The sequence below is a fragment of the Lipophrys pholis genome (genome assembly GCF_963383615.2).
Source record: "Lipophrys pholis genome assembly, chromosome: 11".
Lineage (NCBI taxonomy): Eukaryota > Metazoa > Chordata > Actinopteri > Blenniiformes > Blenniidae > Lipophrys > Lipophrys pholis.
Window position 1 is genome coordinate 19,216,189 of NC_137631.1, and position 23,017 is coordinate 19,239,205.

Genomic DNA, 23,017 nt, shown 5'->3' on the forward strand with positions numbered 1-23,017 from the left:
TATTGTGTCTGTACAAACATAAACATTCTAATCTACTTACTATGTGTTCTTGAGACCTGCAAAAATGTCTGAAGCACCAAGAAATCCGTAAAATCCAGCATTTGCTTTTATGTCATTGAGATAACCTTTTTGTCTCTATAGTGTTGTTTCATCAGTTGAGATCAACACCTTCATTGTATCTTCTCCACATCGTGTTTTTTCTTGTACTTGAGAGAGATCATAGTCGTAATAATTCTCCCTTTGTTCTACTCTTAACAGCTATATGTCTCACATGAGGACAAGTCCATTTTTGAGCCCAGTGTGAACAAGGAAGTTTTTGAGGGGCTCACTTCAGGCCTCCTTCAGACTATATCTACCATCCTGGGGACCTTGAGGCCACCCGACTCCGAGTGTGACCCGGGCGACAACACAAGGATTTCCTCTCCAGATCTCAAGGGCTCTGACACAGAATCCTTCATTGCTCGTACACAAGACCTAATCAGGTATTTTCCCTCCAGAGTTCGGTACAGCTCTCACTCTGCCATTTGTCCTCCTCCACGGAACCTCTCTTTCTCATCTCACAACCTTTTTGCCCCCTTTAGTACATCCTTCCTCCACTCCTACTCTCCGGGGTGAGAGTTGGTCAACTTCTGATTTCCTGAACTGCATGCCTCATGTAAAGAATAGGCTGACAAAATGTCAAATGGCTTGGAAACGCTCCAAGTGGTGTCTTGTTAGAATGGGAGTAGTGTGAGAATGAGGTGTATTCTGGCATCCTTCCAGCATGTACTTTTTTTCGACACATTCAACACCACGTTTTCAGTAAAAATCGTTTTTCTCAGGGAGGGGGTCACAAAGTAGCATAAACACAGAGCACTTCCAAAGCTTTGAAAGGTCCCCTTGAACCTGGCGTTCAAGCTCGCCATGTGGGTTTGGCTGTAGGAGTTGGGGCTCTGATGGAGAAATGTGGACTGTGAGGAAAGGCAGGCCCGGCCTCATGAAGCCTTGTGGACTTGTGCAGTCTTTCCACCGACCCTCCCACAAAGCCATGATTCATCTGGACAGAGCAGCTGCACAGGCCCACCAATCTCATCCACTGACCCAGTCGTAACCCTAGAGACAAGGGAGGGCCTGAGAAAAATTGTGTCGTCAGAGTGGTAATCCCAAGTACGAACACAAGATTTACCTCAACTGTCTTATAATGTATATGTGAGGAGGGACAAAAGAGCAAAACATTTTTAGCTTTTGCTGCACTCTCCATTTTACCATCCCATATTTCACCCCAAAAGGAGATCACCATTTCCTTCCTGCTCATTACCAACTTCTCCGTAGGTCTCTCAGTGCCTCTGGTTCTCTACTACTATTGTGTTTTCAATCCATGCTCATGATGAAACACATAGTGGGTAAATTATGACCACCATGCAGGTTGTCAAACAGAGAGCCGGTTCTGGGTGAAGTAATAAGAGTGAGGAAAGATCCTTTCAACTCAAGTTAAGCTGTGGAAGAGGATCAAGTCAAAACAATAGGATTTAGTTCAAGTGTCAGATGACCTGCAGTTCAGGTTGAAAACGGTCACTATCACCTGTGTTTTAGCGGACATGAGTGAGAAAGAAGGTGTGTGAAGAGTCAGAGTCATGATGAGATGAGAAACAGTGACTTAATAGTGACCATAACGCAGACTCGGAAGTCTTGACTGGCTGCTGTAGCACTCTCTAAATTTCCGTAAGCTGTCTGTACCCAAAGGGCCCCAGCATACCAGAGCTTTTAGAAGACTATCCACAGGTCAGCAGACTGTCAAGGGCCCATGGCTGTGCTGGCACAGGGGCCACAACAGCCCTCTAATGACACTATTAGCAGTGATTTGTGGCTGAAAGAGTACAGGGAACATGATCATGAGACCTGTCATTGGCAAAGACAAATTGGAGATATCACAGTAATAGTAGGGGGTAGTAGGCTTAGGTGAGGTATTGGCTTTCAGCTGCAGTGCTGTGTAAGCTTGCACAGTAACAGCCTTTGTTTGCCTGTTTGAGATGAGCTCTTTACTAAGAAATCCCCATGTGTACCTTGTGTTGACAATTTTTAGAGCCGTTGCAATAAACCAGGTTGTTTTTCTGTCTTTTTTTTTCTTTTCTTGCAGCTATGTGGTGAACCTGGGATTGATCGACAAGATGTACGGATGTTTCTTGTCAGTCCAAGCTCCTGTCGACGACCACCCCAAGATGTCTTCCTTCCTCCAACAAGCCTCAGCCCTGTTGCACAGCATGTGTAAGCTGTGCTTTCTCGTGTCGGGACGGTGAGTGCGTTTCTTCCTACGCACCTTAAACGTGACTGTGATCACCTGACCTTTACGTGACAAACACACACCCCTCTTTCTTTGCAAGTAATGACGGACTGAGTCACCCACAGTTCTTTGCTCTCTGAAAGACCCTTGCAAACGAGGCTCACGGTAACTCAGAGACTGTTCTTCCAAGCAAGTCCTATACTCCAGCCGGCACGCTGGCTACGCTGTCGTTACTACAGATAGTGATAGGCATCTACTTGACCTGGCGCTCTGTCACTCACAATAAACCTTAGCCTACAGCGTGGGGGGAGCCCACCCACATGTGCTGCGGTGACCTCCACTCAGAGAGGTTCAGTGGCGCCGCTGACAGAGGCTAAGCACACAGTCACACCAGGGGACATCAGCACCACAACTCTGACTTCAAAGGAAAAAGAAATGCTGAACATGGTTGTGGGAGTCAGGTTTTCTTTTGTGATCTTTCCTACGATAATAAAATTAAAAAGGGGGAGAAAAACTTTGTTAACTTTTTTTTTTTTCTTTTTATCGAATCTAATTTTTCAACCTGTTAGCGAAGGTGCAGTTACACCTCACCAGCTGTCCAGTCGCTTCACTGTGTAGTTAAGATGACGCTGACTTTTCAGGACATTGTTGATCAATGCAGAAGTCTGTGAGTTGTCTTCTATTGAGGCCATATATAAAGCGTGCTCAATGGGCTAGTAGAATTTTTGGGCTATGCCAGTTGCTGTGTCAGGGGATTATAATGGAATTAGAAGGCTGTGTTCTTGCCTAGCAGCATATTTCACACAAAGCCTGTTGGCTAACATCAAGTACCAGCATGCACGGTAGGTTCCATTCAGAGGTCACACACCCTCCATTCTACACGCCTGCAAATCATCGCTGGTGCCGCAGCGGTAGTCTTAAATTGTCTGGCGGTATCAGCCAAGGATTTAACCTGGAGTTCTCGGCATTGCATCTGAGCATCCTAAATAATAATGTATAATGTTTCTACGCATGTGTAAATGTTCATTGAGATTATTCTGCTCTGTCCACATTTCTTCGTTTTGATGTTTGCGTCAAACAACTTAGACTGACATAGGTTTAAAATGTGGCCAAGTCCTATGAATTTGTTATATAGTGTTTACTTAAAGAAAGTCCCAGCAATGCAAACTTAATTTAAAAGCCAAACCCACTGAAATGTTTAAATCTTATTAGGTCCTCATAAATGACCTTATGAACCAAGCCTTGCTCTCTTTGTTTTCTCCCTAGTATTATCCTTGGCTTTGTTTTTTAAATGTGATGTGCAATAGAAGAATGATGTTGCCAATCTTTTTAACCAACAGGGTGGCTTCTCGTTGGGGCCAAACAAACATATCACCTTGAATCCTCTCAAGCAGGCTTTGATTAAAATGTACTGGAGCTCTCAGCACCTTGTCAAGCAGCTCAAAGCAATCTACCAGCTTGAAATCACTGCCATGAGATTCACGTCATGGGATTACTATGTTTACTGAAGCAGGAGTGGGAGCGGAAAAGCTGATCTTGAAACTTTAAGGTCCCGCTCTTTAGCTGGCAGTTAATTGTACTTGTTAAGGCCAACAGTGAAACGGCTTGGAAGCTTTTCACATGCAAAGAATGAAAACCCCGATATAACCGTGACTAAACCAGAAGCGTGCACAGAGCAGAGGACCAACTTCAATGTAGCTCACGTCCAGCATGTCAACCTGCAATACATTTAGAACTTGGTGCTCCTCCACATTGGAGGAGTGACTTAGGTCAGGTAACACAGCTGTGCTAACAGGATAGTGTCTCCCACCTCCAGGAAAGTCTTCTCCAAACTGGTATTTGTGCTCTCGTTCTCTGAACCTTTACCATTCTGGTATCTGACTGTCATATTGGAAAAATTCAAAGTATTTCTAAAATTACCCGAATATAAAGCTGTGTCCTCGTGTATATTTCTGTGTCTGTTCATTGATGAACTCGTCCAGCTATTGATCTTCGCCTGCCCTCTGTCCCTCTTCAGTGCTGCCGGCAATTTTGACAATAAACGCCAGGACCCGACAGGATTGACGGCCCTGCTTCAGTCCACTGACCTGGTGGGAGTGGTGCACACCCTGTATTGTATCCTGCTGCACAGTTTCGTTCCCGAGTCGGCTTTGCAGAGCCAGGAGCCTTATGCCCCCAGGGTCATCCAAGTAGCTTTAGAAGGCATCCGCTTCCTCAACAGTTTTGCCTTTCTCGACCTGTCTGCCTTTCAGGTACTACAGATAACTTCATACAAACACATTGTTTTAAACCATCCTGAAAATTGCTTGCACTAGATGTAGAGGGCTCTATTGTACATATTGAAAGTAAGTGTATTTTATGGGCAATAGATTCTAGAATATTGTTTTGATATATATGGGGGGGAAAAATTGAAATTACACTATTGCTGAAAATGACAATGAACTCTTTTTATATCTGCTTTTAGAAAGTGTTTATCAGAATGAAAAATGACATTCAGGTAAAAAAAGAAAAAAAAAAGGAAACTAAAACCATCAGGACTAAAGCCTATAATAACCAATCATATATTTATTTAGCTGTTGTCAGAAAGTGAACTTTAAAGTTACTTGTCATATTATAACAAACAGCAGGGTATCGTAATGTCCATAAACATTTAATTATCCTCACTAAATTAAATAAATCTGTATACATTCATCTGATAAACATTAGGTCCTTTGTTAAGATCTATTAGAAGAGCAGTTGATCTCTTCAGGACAAAGTTGACCCATGGACATAAACACCAGTGACCTTTAACCCGAGGTCACCTTTTGTGGCTGCATAGAGCCTGGTGGGTCAGCAGTTAGAAATGAGCTGGAGTGATTATCACTGTATGCAGGGCCATACATTACCTAGCTCAAGGAGGAGAGGGTGACAGCTTCACTGTGCTAAGTCACCACACAGACGGAAAGCCACAAGAGCAACCGAGGATGCTGTTAATTATTTTAATGCCTCGGGGTAATTACTTTGAAGTAGCTTCCTCTTACTGACCCGCCACAATCCGGCAACTCAAAACAGCTGGAAATTAAAGCTTTTCACTGCTGAAGTTTTATGAACATTTTAAATAACTTTTTTTTTTTTTTTTGGCAGCGAGTTGTAATCACCTTGTGCTTTGCATTACCTCATTGCAACAGCTAATAAGTGTTTGCAGTGGACGGTTGATCAAAATTCAGGTCATTACCTTACTCTGCTGCTGCATCAGCTCCCAGTAATGTGTTCAGAAGGGAATTTCTAAAGGCTCCAACGCAGTATAAATAACCCATTTTCGCAGCGGTTGCATTTTGGCAGGATATGCTGCTACAAATCAGCTAAAGTCAAAAATCAGTGTTTGAAAAAAATTATGTCAAAGAAGCGCATATTCAAACCAGATCGACTTATGTGTTTAGCGGTTTTCCTGTTTTCCAACAGATCCAAAGATTATTTTTCTTTTATAGCATTTATTGTTGAGTATTTCTTATTCTAGCAGCTCTTGTTCTTTTTCTCTTTAAGTGAGTTTACCCTCCAAATCTGAGATATTGCCCTCAAAACCAGCTTAAAGTTTTGTAGGTATTGTGTTGGTGGATGTTAAAAATGCTAACACACCCAACCCTCCAGTGCAAACTGTGGTGATCTTATGGTGCTCTGTCACACTGACATGTTTAATAAATACTGTCTGTGAGCTGCTCCTCGCATCTCATTTCTGAGTGGGATTTGGGTATTTTATGGTTGGACCCCCATTTAATTTGCTTACACAGTTGCACCACGTACATCCCCACCAGCAAAACACATAACCTTTTCTTTTTTTCTTTTTTTTTTTTTAACACCATTATAGTGTTGAGCTCTTGTCATGACAAGTAGACACATTATGAACACTTCAATATGTTACACTCACACATTGTCTGTGGCCTGCCAGTCTGTCTTAGGAGCTGAAGGTCTCTCCTTGGCTTTCCGACATATCGTCAGCTCCCTGCTGTGGTACTGTACCCAGCACTCTGCTGAAGAGCTACTGCACGAAGTCATCATCTGTGTGGGATACTTCACTGTGAACCACCCGGATAACCAGGTAATCCAGCCTCAACCTTCATCAATATCATCTCTTTTAAGCTCAATAAAGCAAATATGAACCTCATCAATATCTAGTATATTTCCATACAGGATGTAGGTAGCTGCTGTCATTTTTTTCATAGGTTATATTGAAGTATATAGTTTTAAAAAATATATATATATAATGTCTGAATTCATACTGCTTTTTTAATAAAGGGAACACAATGCTTTACTATAAACAAGTGCATCTCAAAAACAGTGTAACCTCTACATGTATTGCAGATTCATCAAACACAATCTGAACTATTTTAGTTTATTCTTTATATTTTAAGTAACGACAATTATATTTAATTATATTTTTATTTTATATTATATTTTTTTTAGATGTACCTGAATTATCCTGAACTCAAAGAATGGTTCTTTTTCTTCTTTCTTTTTTTAAATTAATCTGCAAATATTTTTTTCTCAACAAAATGTTGTATGCACCCTTAAATGTGTTTTAGTATGCAATCTGTAAAAACAAATGATCAACGTGGGTAAATTGAAGGTTGTTTTTAGAGAACATTTCTGAAGTCCTATTTGGTCTTTTCACTTTGAAAGGTACAACAGCTTCTCTACTCATTAGTTTAACTCAAGCCACTTTAATTTGAAATTGTGATTGATTTTTCTGTCGTCTCTGTAGAACTTGCTTGAGCACAGGTAACATTTCATCCCTTTTGTTTGAGTGTGTCTGTTGAGTTGGAGGAGCCTGGTACTATCATCTTATTATTGTTTTTCCTCATCTATTATTCATCAGAAAAAGGGTGTAGTTTTGTAATTGTAACAAAAAGCACCTGTTTAAAGATTAATGCCTTGGCACCTTCCTGCTTTTGGTCTGCGTGTCTTCCATTGTCCTGCAGAGTGACCCATTGTTCCCTCTTGGTAAAGCAAGGCAGCATGCGGCTACTGTTGTTACTCAGGGGGTCTCTGTGGAAGTGAGCAAGATGTGATGGAGCAAGCAGACGTGGCTCCTGTGTAGTTGGCCGTCATGCATGGCCCATGTACAGGGCCCCTGATTAGCCATGCTACAGTTGGCTGGGCTCTGATTAAGCTGAGCCCGACCCACACGGGCAGCAGTCGCCACTCCAGTCTCTGATATGTCATTTATATTCACACAATCATCGTAAACCTCCATCACAACAATTTACACGCCAGATTTTTTTTTTTTTTTTTTTTTTTTTAATTCATTTGTAATTAAATGTTTCTTCTCCTGTCGTGTGCTACATGAGCCCCCCACTCCCTGCTGCTGTTCAACCTAATTATTCTGATGTACAGGATTAGCATTTGGTGGTCATTGCAGGGCTAATTTGCATATTATATTGAATAATTGAATGAGGACTGATGATTAAATTAACCACGTGGCAGACTATCCATCCTGCTGCAGCCAGAGCAATGCTAACAGACGGCTCTGTTGACATTTCATATTTCATGAAATTAAGATTTGCTTGTTTTTTTATTTGATGCAAAACATGTCACTCTTTCAAGTGTGGTTTTGAAAAGAAAGCCACAACAATCTTTCTAACCTACCTTTGGGATGAGGAATTGGAAATCTTTTTTTGTTGTTTTGTTTTTATATATATATATATATATATTTGAGTATAGATTGTCAGGGAGAGAAAAAAAAAGAAAAGATCCCACACTTCACAGAGTTGATCTTTGCCAGTGGTCCAGTTCCTGGAATGCACCCATTCCGCTCAGCACCAAGATGGATGGCGTTAAGGAGAATATTTAGAGCAGCTTGAGCTTTTCTCAAGCTAATGTAAGCATTGGCAGGACACAAAAGTGGCTCGACCGGAGGCCTGTGCGGTCGCGGGGACTGCTGATTCACTGTCGGCACACACCGGCTTTTGTTTATATACATGCTCGAGAAATAAGGCCGCTCATAAAAACGCAGAACTTTGAAGAAGCACTACACACAGTGATGTATTCCCTCTGGTCTTAGGGGCTATGAATAATTCACCTTGTCACACAGAAAGCCATTGGGAGAGTGACATATGTAGGCCTGTGTGGGTTTATAAGTGTGTCTCTGCTCCTGGGGGCCACTGAGCCGTGTAGCCATATGTTTCATTGTCTGCTGGGAGCGTCTGTGGAGACCTTTTGAGAAGAAAAGCAGAACAAACTATTTTGTAACTGACATGTAACAGTTTGTCCGGTTGTTTTTTTTTTTTTTTTCCCTCCCTCAAAGAGAAATGCAGCAGTAATCTCCTTGTCTCTAAATACAGTGATTCATTTGTGATTCATACACGGTGATGATCGCTTGAATCTTCGAGCTGACGGAACTGTAATTGTAAACCAGTGACACGTTAACCCACCTGATTCCTGTCTGGGACGACTCTTCTCTTAAGAAAACTTTTAGAATTTTTTTTTTCAGGAGGTGGAAAGTGGCCACACACACGCAAGCAGAGTGAGCTGCAAACAAATATTTTAATGTATACACATGCACACAGAGGTCTAATTGGAGGTAGCATAATCACAGAAGTGGTAAGTAACAAAGTGCAGATACTTTGCTACTGTATTGATAATGATACTTGAGTACAGGTCTTTTACTCCCTGAAATTAGATTAAAATATCTGTACACTCTGATTACATCATTAAAACTGGCTCACCGCTTGTTTTATCCACTGCGTCTACAACACAGCGAGGGAATGTGAACCAGGGAATCCAGTGTGTGTAGTTTGTATTAAAAAGAAAAGTACCAGCAGCAATAACGACGAACTTCCTGTGTTTCCCCAAAAATAAATGGAAATATTTTAAACTGACACAATCAGAGAAACTGTATGAAGGGTGAGAAGAAGGCTCGTACTTCAAAAAGTATGATTAAATTCAGTATTTCTGGTTTAAAGTTCTCCTACCTGCTATACTTAAAGTTTTACATTGTGGTCCATTATATAGTTTTACAGCACTTTCACAACAATAGTTATAATTAATAGCTTTAACCTTCTCTTATAATTCAGGTCTCCATGGTAACAGACATGGCTTTACAAAGAATCATTATTATAAATATCCACCGCTTACCCCGTTGTTATAGTTTTAAAATTACATTTTTACTTTTGTTCTTTCTTAGATTTCAGAACCAGGTTTTTCTTACTTTCACATGAGCAGTTGAGTTGAATCAATCTGGCTCCATTTACCAAACTGTGTCTTCTCCTGAAATGACCTGAAAGTCTGATCATGTTTTTTCGCTGGGTTGCACTACCGGTCACGTGAGTTATGGTTGTTGTCTCGCCCGAGCATCCCACACACATCTCCAGAGCGCAGCCTTATCCGTGGGGTCAGTCGTCTTCTTCCCATTCTCTCGGAGGGCGTTTCCTCCGCCCTGCAGGGCCCGAGCCCAGCTTTAGGCCTGTAATTCCTGTTAACCTGATGTTGAAACTCTTCCTTCAGCAGTCCATTACTGCCAAGACAACCAAGCCCTCAGTGCCTGCAGGGTAAGTGCAGCTCGTGCAGACCATGGGGAGCCAGCAGCAGAGAATACACACTCAGTATCACCCAGCAGAGTAAACAGAGGCAGAGGAGCACAGACACACACACTCCACTCACCGGCAGGAGAGGACTTGATTGTTAGCCGGGTAGATGATTTACACTCCGCTTCAAGGGTGAACGCAGGTCCAACTGACTTTAAGTGAAGCTGAGGACATTTTTATCCCTGCAAACCTTTCAGTGAGGAGTTTCCATTTGTCTGTAACACTGTCGTCACGTTGGTTTCTCAGCACGATTATCAGCAGTTGGATCTGGGATGGAATGACAGCGTCGGCTCATAGAGATAAATAAGGAGTTATTCAGCTTTATTGTGTAAACAGAGGGTTTTATTGGATTTTAAAACGGCTGACAGTTCCCTTAAACATCAAGTTGGAGTGTCTTTGTCAATGTCTGCGTCGCCGGCAACCAATTGTCCAAGGGCAATTTACACAGCGTCCTGTGCATGTCTCAGTGAGCCGTTGTAAAAAGGAGGAGGGGAAAAAAAAAAGAAAAGTACTAAACATTTAATTGACTAACTCCGCTTTGTGTCGTAGGCTGTGTTGGTTTCTTATCACTTCCCCTGGATCTGGTTTATTTTAGGAGATCAAGTGTCAGATATATGGCTCTATTCTGACTCGGGTTCCTCCTCAGGGCGTCGGGTTGTCCAGATACGACAAATGGAAATACACTTTAAAGGTGATGCTACTACTGCCGCGTGGGTCTGCAACACGTGGTTCCAGAGGCTGTTTGGTCTCTGTAGCGTCTATATCTGTACTCGTGTTTCATTTTGGTAAATCTAAAAGGTTCTTATTTCAGTGTGCGGGCGGTTCTGTGGAGCAGGTCAGCAGAGGAGCGTAAGAGTTCAAATGTAATCCTTTTTTCAAAAAAAGAAAAAAAAATACACAAAAGTCAAACCTTTGACACGGACCAGGAAGAGGACAAGCTGAAATTTGTTCATAATCACTAGGTGAATGACCGGTGGGAATAATTAGGAATGTTTTCGAAAATTGGGAAAAACGCCTGTATATATACATAGAAATCTGAGAAAATATTTGAATTAATAGTTCAACTTATATCTACTTCCTTTTTTGAGAAATTGAGATTTTGTTTAATTTAATTAAAGCATTGCTTTGAACTTTGATCTGAAATAAACGTTCATTAGTGCCGTTGCTCATCAAATTAGTTTAAAATATGACCTTTGTCCTGCAGCTTGAGGTGACTGAAAAGTGACAGTCGGATAAAAGATGTGTCCTATGTCACCTTCCCATCACATTTCACTGCAGATAATTGAAGGGGAGTTTCTGAATCCTGCCTTAGTAACCTAAAAACTAGGTTAGACTGGCAGACATAATAAAAAAATAAAATAAAAAAGTAATGACAAACACACCTAAAATCCGGGATATCAGTGGTTCTTCATGACGGTTCCTCGTTTCATTCACGCAAAATAAACTTCAGTTTTACAATACACCGCAGAATTGTATATAAACATTTGCAAGCTGTGTTGTTTTAAGGTTAAAATGTGTTTTGTGGCTTTAGATAGAATTATATTTCGTAGGAGATGAAGCCAAAGTAGCTCTTTGGTTGTAAAAAGGTTGCAGAAGCCAGCGCTGGTTCAATTTTGCACAAGTGCAGTCAGAAATGAAACCTCTTTTATGCTGCAGGATCTTGTTTACATGCAAGTTATGTCGTTTCAGATTTATTCTTTCTCGCCAGGCTGAACAATGTCGGCCTCCTTTTCTGCTCTTGGTTCTTAAATGTGCTTTACGTCGAGTTTCCGCCTCGTCAGTTGGGTTTTCCTGCCGTCTGTTTGTTTCAGAACATTAACTTCACCCTCTCTTTGTTGTCATTGTGGACAGTGAGGAAGTTATGTAATAGAAGTGTCATAAAGCTGTTTGAAAATGCCAGGACTCTGAGCTTAAGGGAGAACAGAGCAGCCAGGACGGTTGTTTTTTTTTTTTTTTTATACGGGGTCTGTTACTTGCACCAGACGCGTGGATTCAGATGCTTGTTGTTAGTTTTATGCTGTCAGGCCCTTTGAGCTGCAGATGCCTCCGCTGAGCCGGGAGAAGTAACGCGGCGGCTTAATCTCTCGCTGGAAACCACTGCCGTCCCTGGTGTGTCTCTTCACCTGGTAGAGGCGTGGAAAGTTGGCAGGCGATTGGGTTTCCACCTCCAGACTCTCGCTGCCACCAGTCTTTGTTTTATGTCTTTCTGCGTCAGGCACTTGAGGCTGGACAATTTGTTTAGGCAGCTGAAGATGGAATTGTGCATAGTGGAGGGATTATGAGATCGCTGGGTGATTTGTGAGCTGGATCTGCTCAGAGCTCCAACTCAAACATCCAGAACTGGCTATGGTGTTAAATTATGATACCCCAGCATAAATGCTCCAGATTAAAAGAGAAGAATGGGGAGATTCTTTTACTTTTGCAGACTCAAAGAGTCTTGGCTTTCCGATGAATTCAGCTGCAGAAATTTACGAGCCCTCAATGTCCATTTGGTCAGCATTGCAACAGAGAGAGGAAATATGGAGATCTCGGATTTAGTTAGGGGAGGGGAGGAAAAAAAAAGTGGCACAAAATTGCTTAAATTACACACTCTGAAAATACCCTAAACACCTCGGGGCCCGCTTTTGTCCCACAAGTCCAAAATTTTTCCTCGCCCAAAAACATAAAATTGGCACTGATGCACACCCTCATTCAGAGGGTGTTTGTTTTTTTTCTTCTATTTTGAATGTGTTCTCCTCTGAGCCTCAGAAAGTATCGCTTCCATTTTAGGTGGATGAACGCCGTGCTCTTTACATGTTCAAGTATTTGCGATTCATTAAACTGAGGGCTGTTTGTGTCTTCGGGATGGATCCTTTAAATGAATAATGACAGGAAATGACACTGTTTTGTGTCCCTTTGAACTCTGCTGTGGAGAGCGACTCTGAGAGGCTTCACCTTGAACTGATAAAAGCGGTGAGTTATCGCTTTGTTTATCCCGCTGCTCAAACTTGGGAGTGCATTATCAAAGGAGAACCCAATGGAAGAGAATTAGTGAGTGTATTTTTAAAATCTTGTAAATCTCCTGAATTTATGTGGCGGCGACTTGGGGACCTCACCTTGCCCTTCTGGTTTCCATTGACGTTGAGCCCCCCCAGGCCTGCAGTCTGTACCTGTAAAGCAGTGCAGAGGGTTTTTTCTTCTTCTTCTTCCTCAGCCAGGATTTAACATGTTGACCCTCTGGCTCTCAGATGAGTGCTGATGGTGGCCTGACGCTCGGGGGAGGTGACCACGGCGTTTGGGCTGGGACCCCTTTCCTTCACAGCAGCTCCAACTCGTTTCAAATCAAACGAAGCTGGGAGTGATTTGGTTTTAATACCGGCGGGGCCGCATGTGATTGACGGGCTCAGACGGAGAGCCTGGATGTCAGCGGGGTGAAAATGCCGTTAATGGTATCGCTCGTTTCTGAAAGTGGTGGGGTGGCCGCACGGGTGATGGAAGCTCCACCACCCCCACCCCCACCCGTTCATACCCTTTTGCCCTGAGAATGCCCTCTCAACCCGAGCTTCACTCCCGCTTCAGGAGCCCAACACAGGACTTGAAAGTGAAGTTTCAACCACTAATGATGACATCGGTTCACGTCGCTGTTATTATTTTACAGCAGCTCCGCTGTTGTCGTTTTGCGGCAAAACATCCCATCATTGTTTTTTATAGCCTGTAATTGTGTGGTGGGAGGCTGAGGCCCCCCCCCCCCCGCCGGTCTCCTCCTAATGGCTGTTTGTGTGTTGTTTTAGTGGCAGATTTACATGTAGGAGGGGCTCGGGGTGGTGATTTACAACAAACGGTGCCACTGACTGACTTGAGTGAGTGACTGGCAACTGCTCTGTGTGTGTGTGTGTGTGTGTGTGTGTGTGTGTGTGTGTTCCAGGTGATAGTGCAGTCTGGCCGCCAGCCCAGCGTGTTGCAGAAACTATGTCAGCTGCCCTTCCGGTACTTCAGCCAAGCACACCTCAAGAGCGTGCTCTTTCCCACCCTCATCTCTGCCTGCTACAACAACTCTCAGAACAAGTTGATCCTGCAGCAGGAGATGACCTGTATGCTGCTCGTCACCTTCATCCAGGTAACTATGGAGACGGCGTCATGCACGAACGGGTGTATCTCAAATAGCGTGTGCATCATTGAAAGTGTTTCGTCAATCATTTTTACACTCACAATATATGAAGTAATGTGTTTTAAGTATTTTTTTTATATATATATTTCAGTAGTATTTATGGCCTCTGTTTAAAGAAAATTGAGGCAAATTGTTTGATCTGGAGAAATATTCAATTATTTTGAGAAATTGTCTTTGGATTTTTAAGAATTATAAGTTTAAAATTATGATCAGTAAAACAATAAAGAGCTTGTGGTATTCCAGCTTTCTACATGGCGAATGTAAAATTCATGAAACTTTGAATCAGTTTGAATTAAATTAGAGGTTTTTGATTGGCATTTGTCCTGCAAAATAAATAAATTCTCAGATTCTGTCTCGATACAAAATCCAACTTTTGTCTGGACCCTTATTATAATGGTTAATAAATGGTTCAACTCTATGCAGACAACACATATTTTAAAAAGAATAAAGAAAACGTCTTTCCTTGCTTTGATTTTGAGTTTGTTCAAATGCAATTTCCAAACTGAGTTAATTTCTTTAACTTTTGAGGGGGGAAAAAAACTGATTTTATCATCGCTGGTGAATCCGTAACGGACAGGCTGTTTCCACCCACAAAGATAAATGGTTTCCTTCACAGTGGATTTACCTGCCACTGGTTCAGCTCCCAGTAAACAGCTCGTCTCCTTCATCTCCCCCTGACAACAAGGCCCGCACCACTCTGCCACCACCACTGTTTAGACACTGATTAACTTCCATTGAAAGGGAGACAAGCCATTGTCATTTCTTTCAAACAAAGCAATAATGCATGGCGTGACTTAACCTCCGGAACATTCCTCCTCCTCCGAGCGGCACGATTCAATCCAGGATGGTTTAGTTTGGCACATGAATCACAAGGAGGTGGAAATGTTTTGGCTGCTTTAACTTTTCTTGAACCTTCAGTGTTTTTGTTTACTGCAAGCTCTGAATTGAATGAGGTTAGGATGAGACAAATAATTTGGATTGGACATAATCTCTGCACTTTGCTCCGCGATGGTACTGAAACGTAATATATCTTCCAGGACTGCGCCGCAAATGAGAAGGAGTCAAAGAGCAAAACATGCAAAACGGGTGAGTTACTCTAAGTGTATCAAACAAATAAGACTATGAGAGACTCAATATTGAACATTTTGAGTTACGTGTGTTTTTAGTTTGGATAAAAAGTTAGTTGATGATCACTTTAATGTTAGATTTTGGATCATAGTTGTTGAGACGTTTTGTTTTATTCTCTGGACAGCCTTGTTTTATATTTATCCACTTAGTTATTAAAGGATCTGTGACACTTGTTAAACGCCCACCAGTATTACAGTTGTTGTTTTCTGTCTACAGTTTCCCAGCCTCTGGATTACTGTGAACTGTCCAACCGCTTTCCCAGAGATCAGTGGGACTCGGCGGTGCAGTTTTTTCTCAATAAGCAAGACGAGTGAATACCCAATCACACAAAAGACATTTGAGTTGTTTTTTTGTCCGTCTTTTCTCCCTGACTTAAAGTCTGCACACGAGTTCCACGTTCTCCATGTTCTTACTGTATGCTGGTGCATCCCTTTTGATTTCGTTGAAATCAGTTTGATGCTTCTACGATTAATTTTGCACAAAATGTCTTATTTGCGTTGCAGCTGCAACAGACGCACATCATTTCCATGTAAGCTCTGAATAAGCCATGTTTTTCTATTTTTCCTGTTGTCGATACAAATACTTACACTTTCTAAGCATCTCCAATCTGAACTTGGAGCATTTACTCACATGGACTTTGTAAGTTTGCCAAACATTTTCACTTTTACGTTTTGTGTTAATTTATTAAAAGAAAAAAAATACCAAGTTCTGAATGTGAAAGACCAGAATGTTGTTTTCTAGTCTACATAAGGCCAGTTACCTGTTCAATGACCTGCCTTATATATATATATATGTGTTGAGTATTTGTTTTTCCATTCACAGCTTGTTCCAAGGCACTTTGTTACTATAGGAGGCACTTGTAAGAATTTTTTTTTGTTGTTATTATTAATAAAAGTTTTACGGTTGTTTCTTGTTCTTTTTTACATTTTGTTTTGTGCGCAAATACATTCTCTTATAACGGTCACTGTCAAATATTTACATTAATGTTTTTTTTTTGTGAGTCCTATGCTGACTGATCATATATTTACAGGGTTTATGTTTACGTAAGTCATTTGAAGGAAATACTATCTAAATAATATGAATACATATCAAGTGTGCATTGACATTTACGAACATAGTAAAATCCTTTTTGTTGTCAGGTTGTTTTTTCACGCCATCCAGGTGCATCTCAGAAACGTTAACTTTACTCATTTGATTCAAAAGTAGGTCTTTTGTATGTATATATTTTTAATTATTACACAAACTGAATTATGTTAATATTAGTATGTGAACTATTCGTAGGAGTTAATCTTATGTCAGGAAAACTGAAAATACAGTGTTTCAAAGTATTACAATATTTAATAATTTTCTACATTACATATTTTATATGAAAAAAAAAATCATCCTGCTTTTAACTTATGTTAATGTAACAATGACTGGCCAAACAATTGTTCAAAGATATTCAGGTTTTCTTGATGCACGTCAAATAAGAATACCCAAATATAAATAAATAAAAAAACATCCTTCAGCTTGTCTGATATTAATTTGATAACATCTTGGAAATGTGAGCGCTCTGTGCTGTTTAAAGTCCTGTGAGCCAAACGTAATAAAGTTGTTTGTATCATTTTTAAGATCAAGTCTTAGGATATTTATTTAAAGATTTGTAATAAGCCTCCAAGATTTCATGAAACGATTTCATGTTTATCATTTCATAGTCTTGTGTATTGTTTTTTTTTTATTTATAATTAATATTTTTACTATAATGAGTTTAGTCTGAAAAAAAATCCCCTCATAGATAATATTCAGGGCTTTTTTTTTGTTGTTTGTATTTTATTTTTTTTTCTTTTAAATGTTGGCGAGTCTCCTCTTTCCCCTGCTGATAAAAGCTGATCCTCCCCAACAAATTGTTGAGGTGTAGTGTGTCAGTCTCTGTTTGACCTGCCTGCTCTCTTGTCCAGCAGCTATTTGCCGCTCAGGATTCCTGCAGGAATGAAAATAAACCGAGGACACGCCAGGATGCGTCCGCGGGGCGCGCGGCGGTCCCCTCAGCCTCCTGTTGAGGGTGCACTCAGCGCGTCCTCCGCAGGTGATGCCAGATGGAGATAAGGAGGCCGCCTCCGCCTCTCCTCTGTCTAGACTTGTAGCTCACATGGGCCTCAGGTATAAGACACTGTTCAAATAGGACCCGTCCTATCGTTTGATCTGGATAACTGGAGCAAAACTACATTTATTAGACTCAGGTTTGGGCTCAGTAATGGATCATAGGTAAATAACCAAGCCCAACGTTTTTGTTTTTTTTGTCGGATTCACTGATCCATCACTCATGGGACAAATATTTAATGATACCTTGTCAGTAATTAGTCAGTGATCCTTCCAGCTCAATGATAGATCAGCCCCAAATATTCTAGTGGGTTTTCCACCAATCACTATAAAAAGTACTCCATTATGTTATGTATCACTTTGTGGATATCGTTTGATACAAATATCTATCTAAATAATAATAACAAAAAATAACGGCTGAAAATTAGTTTATTTTTCAGTCCAATCGATTTTCTTCAATTGATCCTGCTTAACCAGGATGTGTTAATAGTGTGCACACTATCCAACAGCACCTTCTGAAAAGGCGCATTTTTAGGTTGTTCTAACAGTAAAATTCCCAGTTGGTGTTGATTTTGAATGTTTTTGCAGATAATCATGAATATTACAACAAAACAAAGTTTGAACAACTTCAAGTTCAGTCCTCGAATTTAAACAGTCTCGTGACTTTACAGGCAGCAGATATATGCGCTTCTATTCGCCATAAAACTGATTTATTTTACCAACCATATAGTTCTCTTCCGGTGTGATTATGGAACACTTGGACTTTGCATGCAATAATCAGTTGTTTTATTTATTGATACCATCATGTACCAGTCCTCACAATAAATAATAATAAGTTATTTTCTGGGAGAAACACTGCGCGTCTCTCTCTTTTTTTTTTCTCTTTTTTTTCTCTTTTTCTCTTCTGTTTCAATAATTTACAAGAGTCAATAGCAAAACTTACAAATCATGCACTCCTCTACACCGCTGAATAAACACACTGCGAGCCTCCAGGCGTCCGGAAAAGACTCACGTATGTTTGAATCCAATCACATATTTCCATTCTGTCCAGTTCAGGTATTGGCACCATGATAGAAGGAGGTAAGGTGTCCCACAGCCACAGGCCCATCAGCACTGTGCGCTCCAGGGTCAGCGAGCTGTAACGTCTCTACTCCACTCGGACCCTGAATGTATCCTCTGAAATAATCCATCTCGGGCTCCGGTTTTTCTTTCCTGCGCGTCACTGAGGGGGTCTTTGCGCACTTTCTTTGCGGATGAGAGTTTGGCGCGCCCCGGCTGACCCCGGGGGCCTCCTCACGTGTCCACGGGGCTCGGCACCATGCTGTTCGGTGTGTCCGGTAACTGCGAGGACAGAGAGGTCACGTCACTGCCCGAGGAGTTTCCCAGAGAGCCGGATTCAGAGAAAGACACCTGCCGGGCCCAACCACAAGTCAAATCAGCGAGAGATGATGACGATTATGGCACATATCTCCATTAAAAAACTGTCTTTCCACTCAACTGATTACACATTTTTTAATGCTTGATAACATCAAGCTATTCTTAAAAGTGGCCATGAGAAGTGAATAAAGACATAATTATTCATTTTAATTTACTCATTTATTTATAAAAAAAAATGTCATTATTGCACACGTGCAGATTAAACTCTTCCAGCATGCACCGAGATGTCTTACCAGTTGTTGGAAGGCAGGCTGGTCCAGGTCGGTCTGCAGGGCGAAGTCGCTCAGGGTTTTCCAGGGAGGCTGGTAGGTCTGCACCTCCACCTGGTTCCCCTGCACGCTGCTCTCATGCCGGATGGGACTCCCCGCTACCAGAGGCGTGCCTGTCAGGCCCTGCAGGTTCTGCAAGAGCAATAAAAACAGTTTTCTCTCAGTTGCTGGTCCAAGATTGTGGTAAACATCGCATCATTGTGCTTTGAGACACATCATTAAACAGTGATCCTATTTAAAAATAACACACTTTCCTCGTTTGCTTTTTGAGAAATCAGATGCATGGTAAACTTTGTGATTATTAACTAGCCATTCACCCTTTATTAATACATTAATATTTAGCAGCGTTCATTGACTTTTGGGTAAAAAAAATAACTGTACATTTCTGTCTGCGCTTGTAAAAGCAGGAACATTCAATTTAATTCATAATTTATGTACAAGAAGGAAATATTAAAAAAACAAAACTGAATATGCATATTTTTGTTTGTGTTAATTCTCTGTCTTTTCTTTCACTATAATATGATTTTCGGCTTCTATATTTTGTTATGACTTTTAATATTTTTTCCCTCCATTTTTGGGATTTAATACTTGTATGTCACATTTAATCTAAATATTATGATTTTTTGGTTGTTTTTTTTTAAGTCTAACTCAAAAAGTCTGTAGTAGAAATGGGAAACATATAATAATGCAGGTGTAAAAGGTTGCTCACAGTTTTGTCGCTGTGCTGCTGCTGCTGCTGCAGCTGCTTCATGAGGATGGACTTCTTCTTGTCTTTGCAGCGCTTGTTCTGGAACCAGACCCGGATGACCCGGGGGCTCAGGCCGGTCATCTCCACCAGCTGCTCCTTCATCAGGGCGTCGGGCCGTGGGTTGGCGTTGTAGCAGGTCCGCAGGGTGTGGAGCTGCTTCTCGTTCAGCACCGTCCGGATCCGGGTGGTCTTCTCCGACTGCTTGTGGTTCCGGTGGTGGGGAGGGTGCCGGGCCGACACGGGCTCTGATCGAGGAATGGAGAGTTAGAAAAACGAAGGGGCCTGAAATTAAAGCAACTTAAAGGTTATATATATTTTTATAATAATAATAATAATAATAATAATAATAATAATAATAATAATAATACCGGAGATGTGCAGCGGTCTGCTGTGGAGGCTCCCCGGGCTCAGTGGGCTCCCCGCGGCGGCCCGTTCCGCCAGAAGGCCGTGGTCTGCCCGGCACAGCAGCTCGTCGTCCCGCAGGGAGAACTCGTCCCCCGGCAGGAGGTGCCGGCTGCACATGGAGCACCGAAAACACTCCATGTGATAGACATTGTCCCGGGCCCGCATCACCAGGTCGCTGCTGCAGAAGCCCATGTTACACTTTGCACATTTGATGCCAAACAACCTGAAAAGGAGCACGGAGATGTCTTGGTCCCATGCATGCCTTCCCTCTCATCTCTCTCAAGTCTGCAAATGTATAGGGCAATATTTTTGCTTTAAAAAAAATCATAAAAATAAATAAATAAATAAAATAAAATACATTATGCATCTTTTCATTTTCAACATGATTAAAATAAAGAAAAAAAGGGTAATTGAAGTCCACACCTTGCATAATCCGTTTTACAGTAAGTTTTCCCGTCGCGCACGAAACAAGTGCAGTTCTCGTCCAGGTACTGGTTGCACTCTGCACACTTGAGGCAGGCAGCATGCCACTCCAGGTCCGGGGAAACTCTCAGGATGTACTGGTCCTGTATCTGACTTCCACAGCCCACACACATAGCGAATCCCGACTTCTCTGTGAATGGAGAAAGCATCAATGCAACACCGAATGTCTTCTTTTAATCCCCCCTGACAGCCCCATTCGTCTGAGGGAGACGCTGGCTTATTGTGCGGGGATCACAACAAAATAAAAGCACTTTTTTAAAGTGGATGAATTATTACGTAGGCCAGAGGAGGTAAAACACCGCGATGGCTTGAGTTACTTCGGATGCATGAGCACCACACATCACATGTGAGAGGTAAATTTGAATATTTGTCGCTCTTCGCTTTGACAAGTTGAAGATAATTTTTTTTTTTTTCTGCAAAAATATATATATTTTTTAGTAGATCGTCCAATTATTCAACAGAATAAACATTCGGCTGTAAAACTCGAAGTAGTAAAAAACAAAAAAAACAAAAACAATGTTATGATCGATCTTACTTTTGGAATGATCCCCCATATCATCCAAGAAAGAAGTGTTGAGCTGGAGATCCACCATACAGGAGAAGAGCCGTCACACTGAGGAGAGGAGCGGCAGAGGAGACCGTCCCGTCCCGGGGCTGGAGGAGGATAAACTCTTCTTCCTCCTCCGAGAGGTGGAGAGAAACAAGGATCATCGACCAGTGACGTCTGCAAACCTGGACCTCTGCAGGTCCGAGGGGAGAGGGAGAGAGAGAGAGGGGGAGAGAGAGAGAGCGAGAGAGAGAGGAGAGAGAGAGAGGGGGAGAGAGAGAGAGAGAGAGAGAGCGAGAGAGAGAGAGAGAGAGAGGGAGAGAGAGAGAGGGGGAGAGAGAGAGAGCGAGAGAGAGAGGAGAGAGAGAGAGGGGGAGAGAGAGAGAGAGAGAGAGAGCGAGAGAGAGAGAGAGAGAGAGGGAGAGAGAGAGAGGGGGAGAGAGAGAGAGAGAGAGCGAGAGAGAGAGAGGGAGAGAGAGAGAGAGAGCGATGCAAATCCTCTTCTCCAGGCAGGACCCTCTGCTCCTGCTCTCCCCCCAGATCCTCCATAACTGTGTGTGCGTGTGTGTGTGTGTGTGTGTGTGTGTGTGTGTGTGTGTGTGTGTGTGTGTGTGGGTGTGTGTGTGTGAGAGAGAGAGCTATATTCTCTTTTCATATTGTTTACTTTTTCTCTACTTTTACTTACACTTACTCTTATTCCTTATTCCTTAAATTCTCACATTTAGTCACTCATATTCTCATTGTTATTTATTTACCCAGCACTCCTGCTTTTCGTACTCCCTAATGTCCTGAGATCCTGCTCCCATTGTCACACTTCCCTTTACTCCTGATTTTACACTTTCTTTTTTAACTTCCTTTCACTCATAATCTTCTGAGACCTTTTTGTCTGATTTCTCTTTTCCTTCATTTTATATGAGTTTATATGAATTCGTGTTTATAAGAAAACTTTCCGTCACCTACTGTAATAGCCACACTCCTCCAGAGCGCCCTCTAGTGGACAATATAATGATACGGCGATGTCGAGAATGAATTTGGAGTATTTCACGTTTGTGATTTTCATTTATGTTCACGTTTTCTTTCAGTACAAATACACTTTTGTCATATCAACAAATAGGATTTATTTTTTTAAATTTTTTTTAAAAGAACTTGTTGTGTCCTTGTGGATTGCCCATATAGCCTACTCACAAAATTATGATCAGAAATGGACATTCAAAGTTTTCCAGATTTGGTTTCTCCTGTTGTTTCATGCTTTTTCACTTTGTCAGGGGAAACTTGAACCTATTTTTTGTGGTTTTATTCTTTTGATCCAAACAACGCAATTAACTGGTATTAGTTCTCCAATAAATAACCCGAGAAATATTTTTCTAGGTGCATAATGTCTTAGCGTGAAAGACTTCAAACGCATCAGAAAGTTATTTTTCATTTTTCAAAAAATGACCTAATTGTGCACGTGTTATTTGACAATATTCATAACCAAGTAAATGTGGCTGTATTTGCTTTCAAACTAAATGATTTGTGTTTGAGTCTCAGGATGTTTGCATATTTTACATCGAAATACAGTTTAACTAAACATGTGAACAATGTCTTGTTTTCAATATTAAACAAACACTTGTAAACAACATATTCAAACATATTAAACAACGCTTTTTTTTTTTTAACTAGTTTTTTGTCCTTTTCTCTGTTAATGGCTTGAGACATATTGTGTTAAAGCCTGATTTTAGACATCAGTGGCAAGTCAAAAAACAATCTGACAGAATAGGAGCTCAATGAAAGAGAGATATGGGTTTGTAAATTGGTTTAAATATATTATTTACTGTCAGGTTTCTCGTAGAGTCCAGATACATCGATTGCAAAAACGAGCGGCCAATATGAGTATAATGATTATATCATAAAGAATTATTATTTACAAGTGGGCTTTTTTCTACTTATGACCTACGTGGCATTTATATACAATT

General features: G+C 41.3%; 2 protein-coding genes across 3 annotated transcripts in view; one reads left to right on the forward strand and one right to left on the reverse strand.

Moving 5' to 3' along the window:
• scaper (S-phase cyclin A-associated protein in the ER) overlaps positions 1-15,999 on the forward strand; it is a 60,921-nt gene extending 44,922 nt beyond the window's left edge. The window contains exons 25-31 of one of the 2 annotated variants that reach the window (XM_080476086.1): positions 259-482; positions 2,117-2,272; positions 4,278-4,512; positions 6,186-6,335; positions 13,724-13,915; positions 15,004-15,052; positions 15,311-15,999. In XM_080476086.1, the coding sequence (XP_080332212.1) occupies positions 259-482; positions 2,117-2,272; positions 4,278-4,512; positions 6,186-6,335; positions 13,724-13,915; positions 15,004-15,052; positions 15,311-15,408 (1,104 nt within the window). In that variant the 3' untranslated portion in view covers positions 15,409-15,999. Of the gene's footprint in view, positions 1-258; positions 483-2,116; positions 2,273-4,277; positions 4,760-6,185; positions 6,336-13,723; positions 13,916-15,003; positions 15,053-15,310 lie in introns of those variants that run through there. The other variant, XM_080476087.1, reaches the window with a different exon arrangement.
• Positions 16,000-18,466: 2,467 nt separating this feature from the next.
• On the reverse strand, positions 18,467-21,266 carry isl2a (ISL LIM homeobox 2a; the record flags this gene model as incomplete). Its single annotated transcript, XM_080474359.1, has 6 exons — positions 21,051-21,266; positions 20,456-20,645; positions 19,996-20,255; positions 19,589-19,872; positions 18,844-19,011; positions 18,467-18,583 (listed from the first exon to the last, which is right to left on the reverse strand). The coding sequence occupies exons 1-6, from the start codon at positions 21,106-21,108 to the stop codon at positions 18,467-18,469; spliced, it is 1,077 nt and encodes a 358-aa protein (XP_080330485.1). The 5' UTR covers positions 21,109-21,266.
• Positions 21,267-23,017: the final 1,751 nt, after the last annotated feature.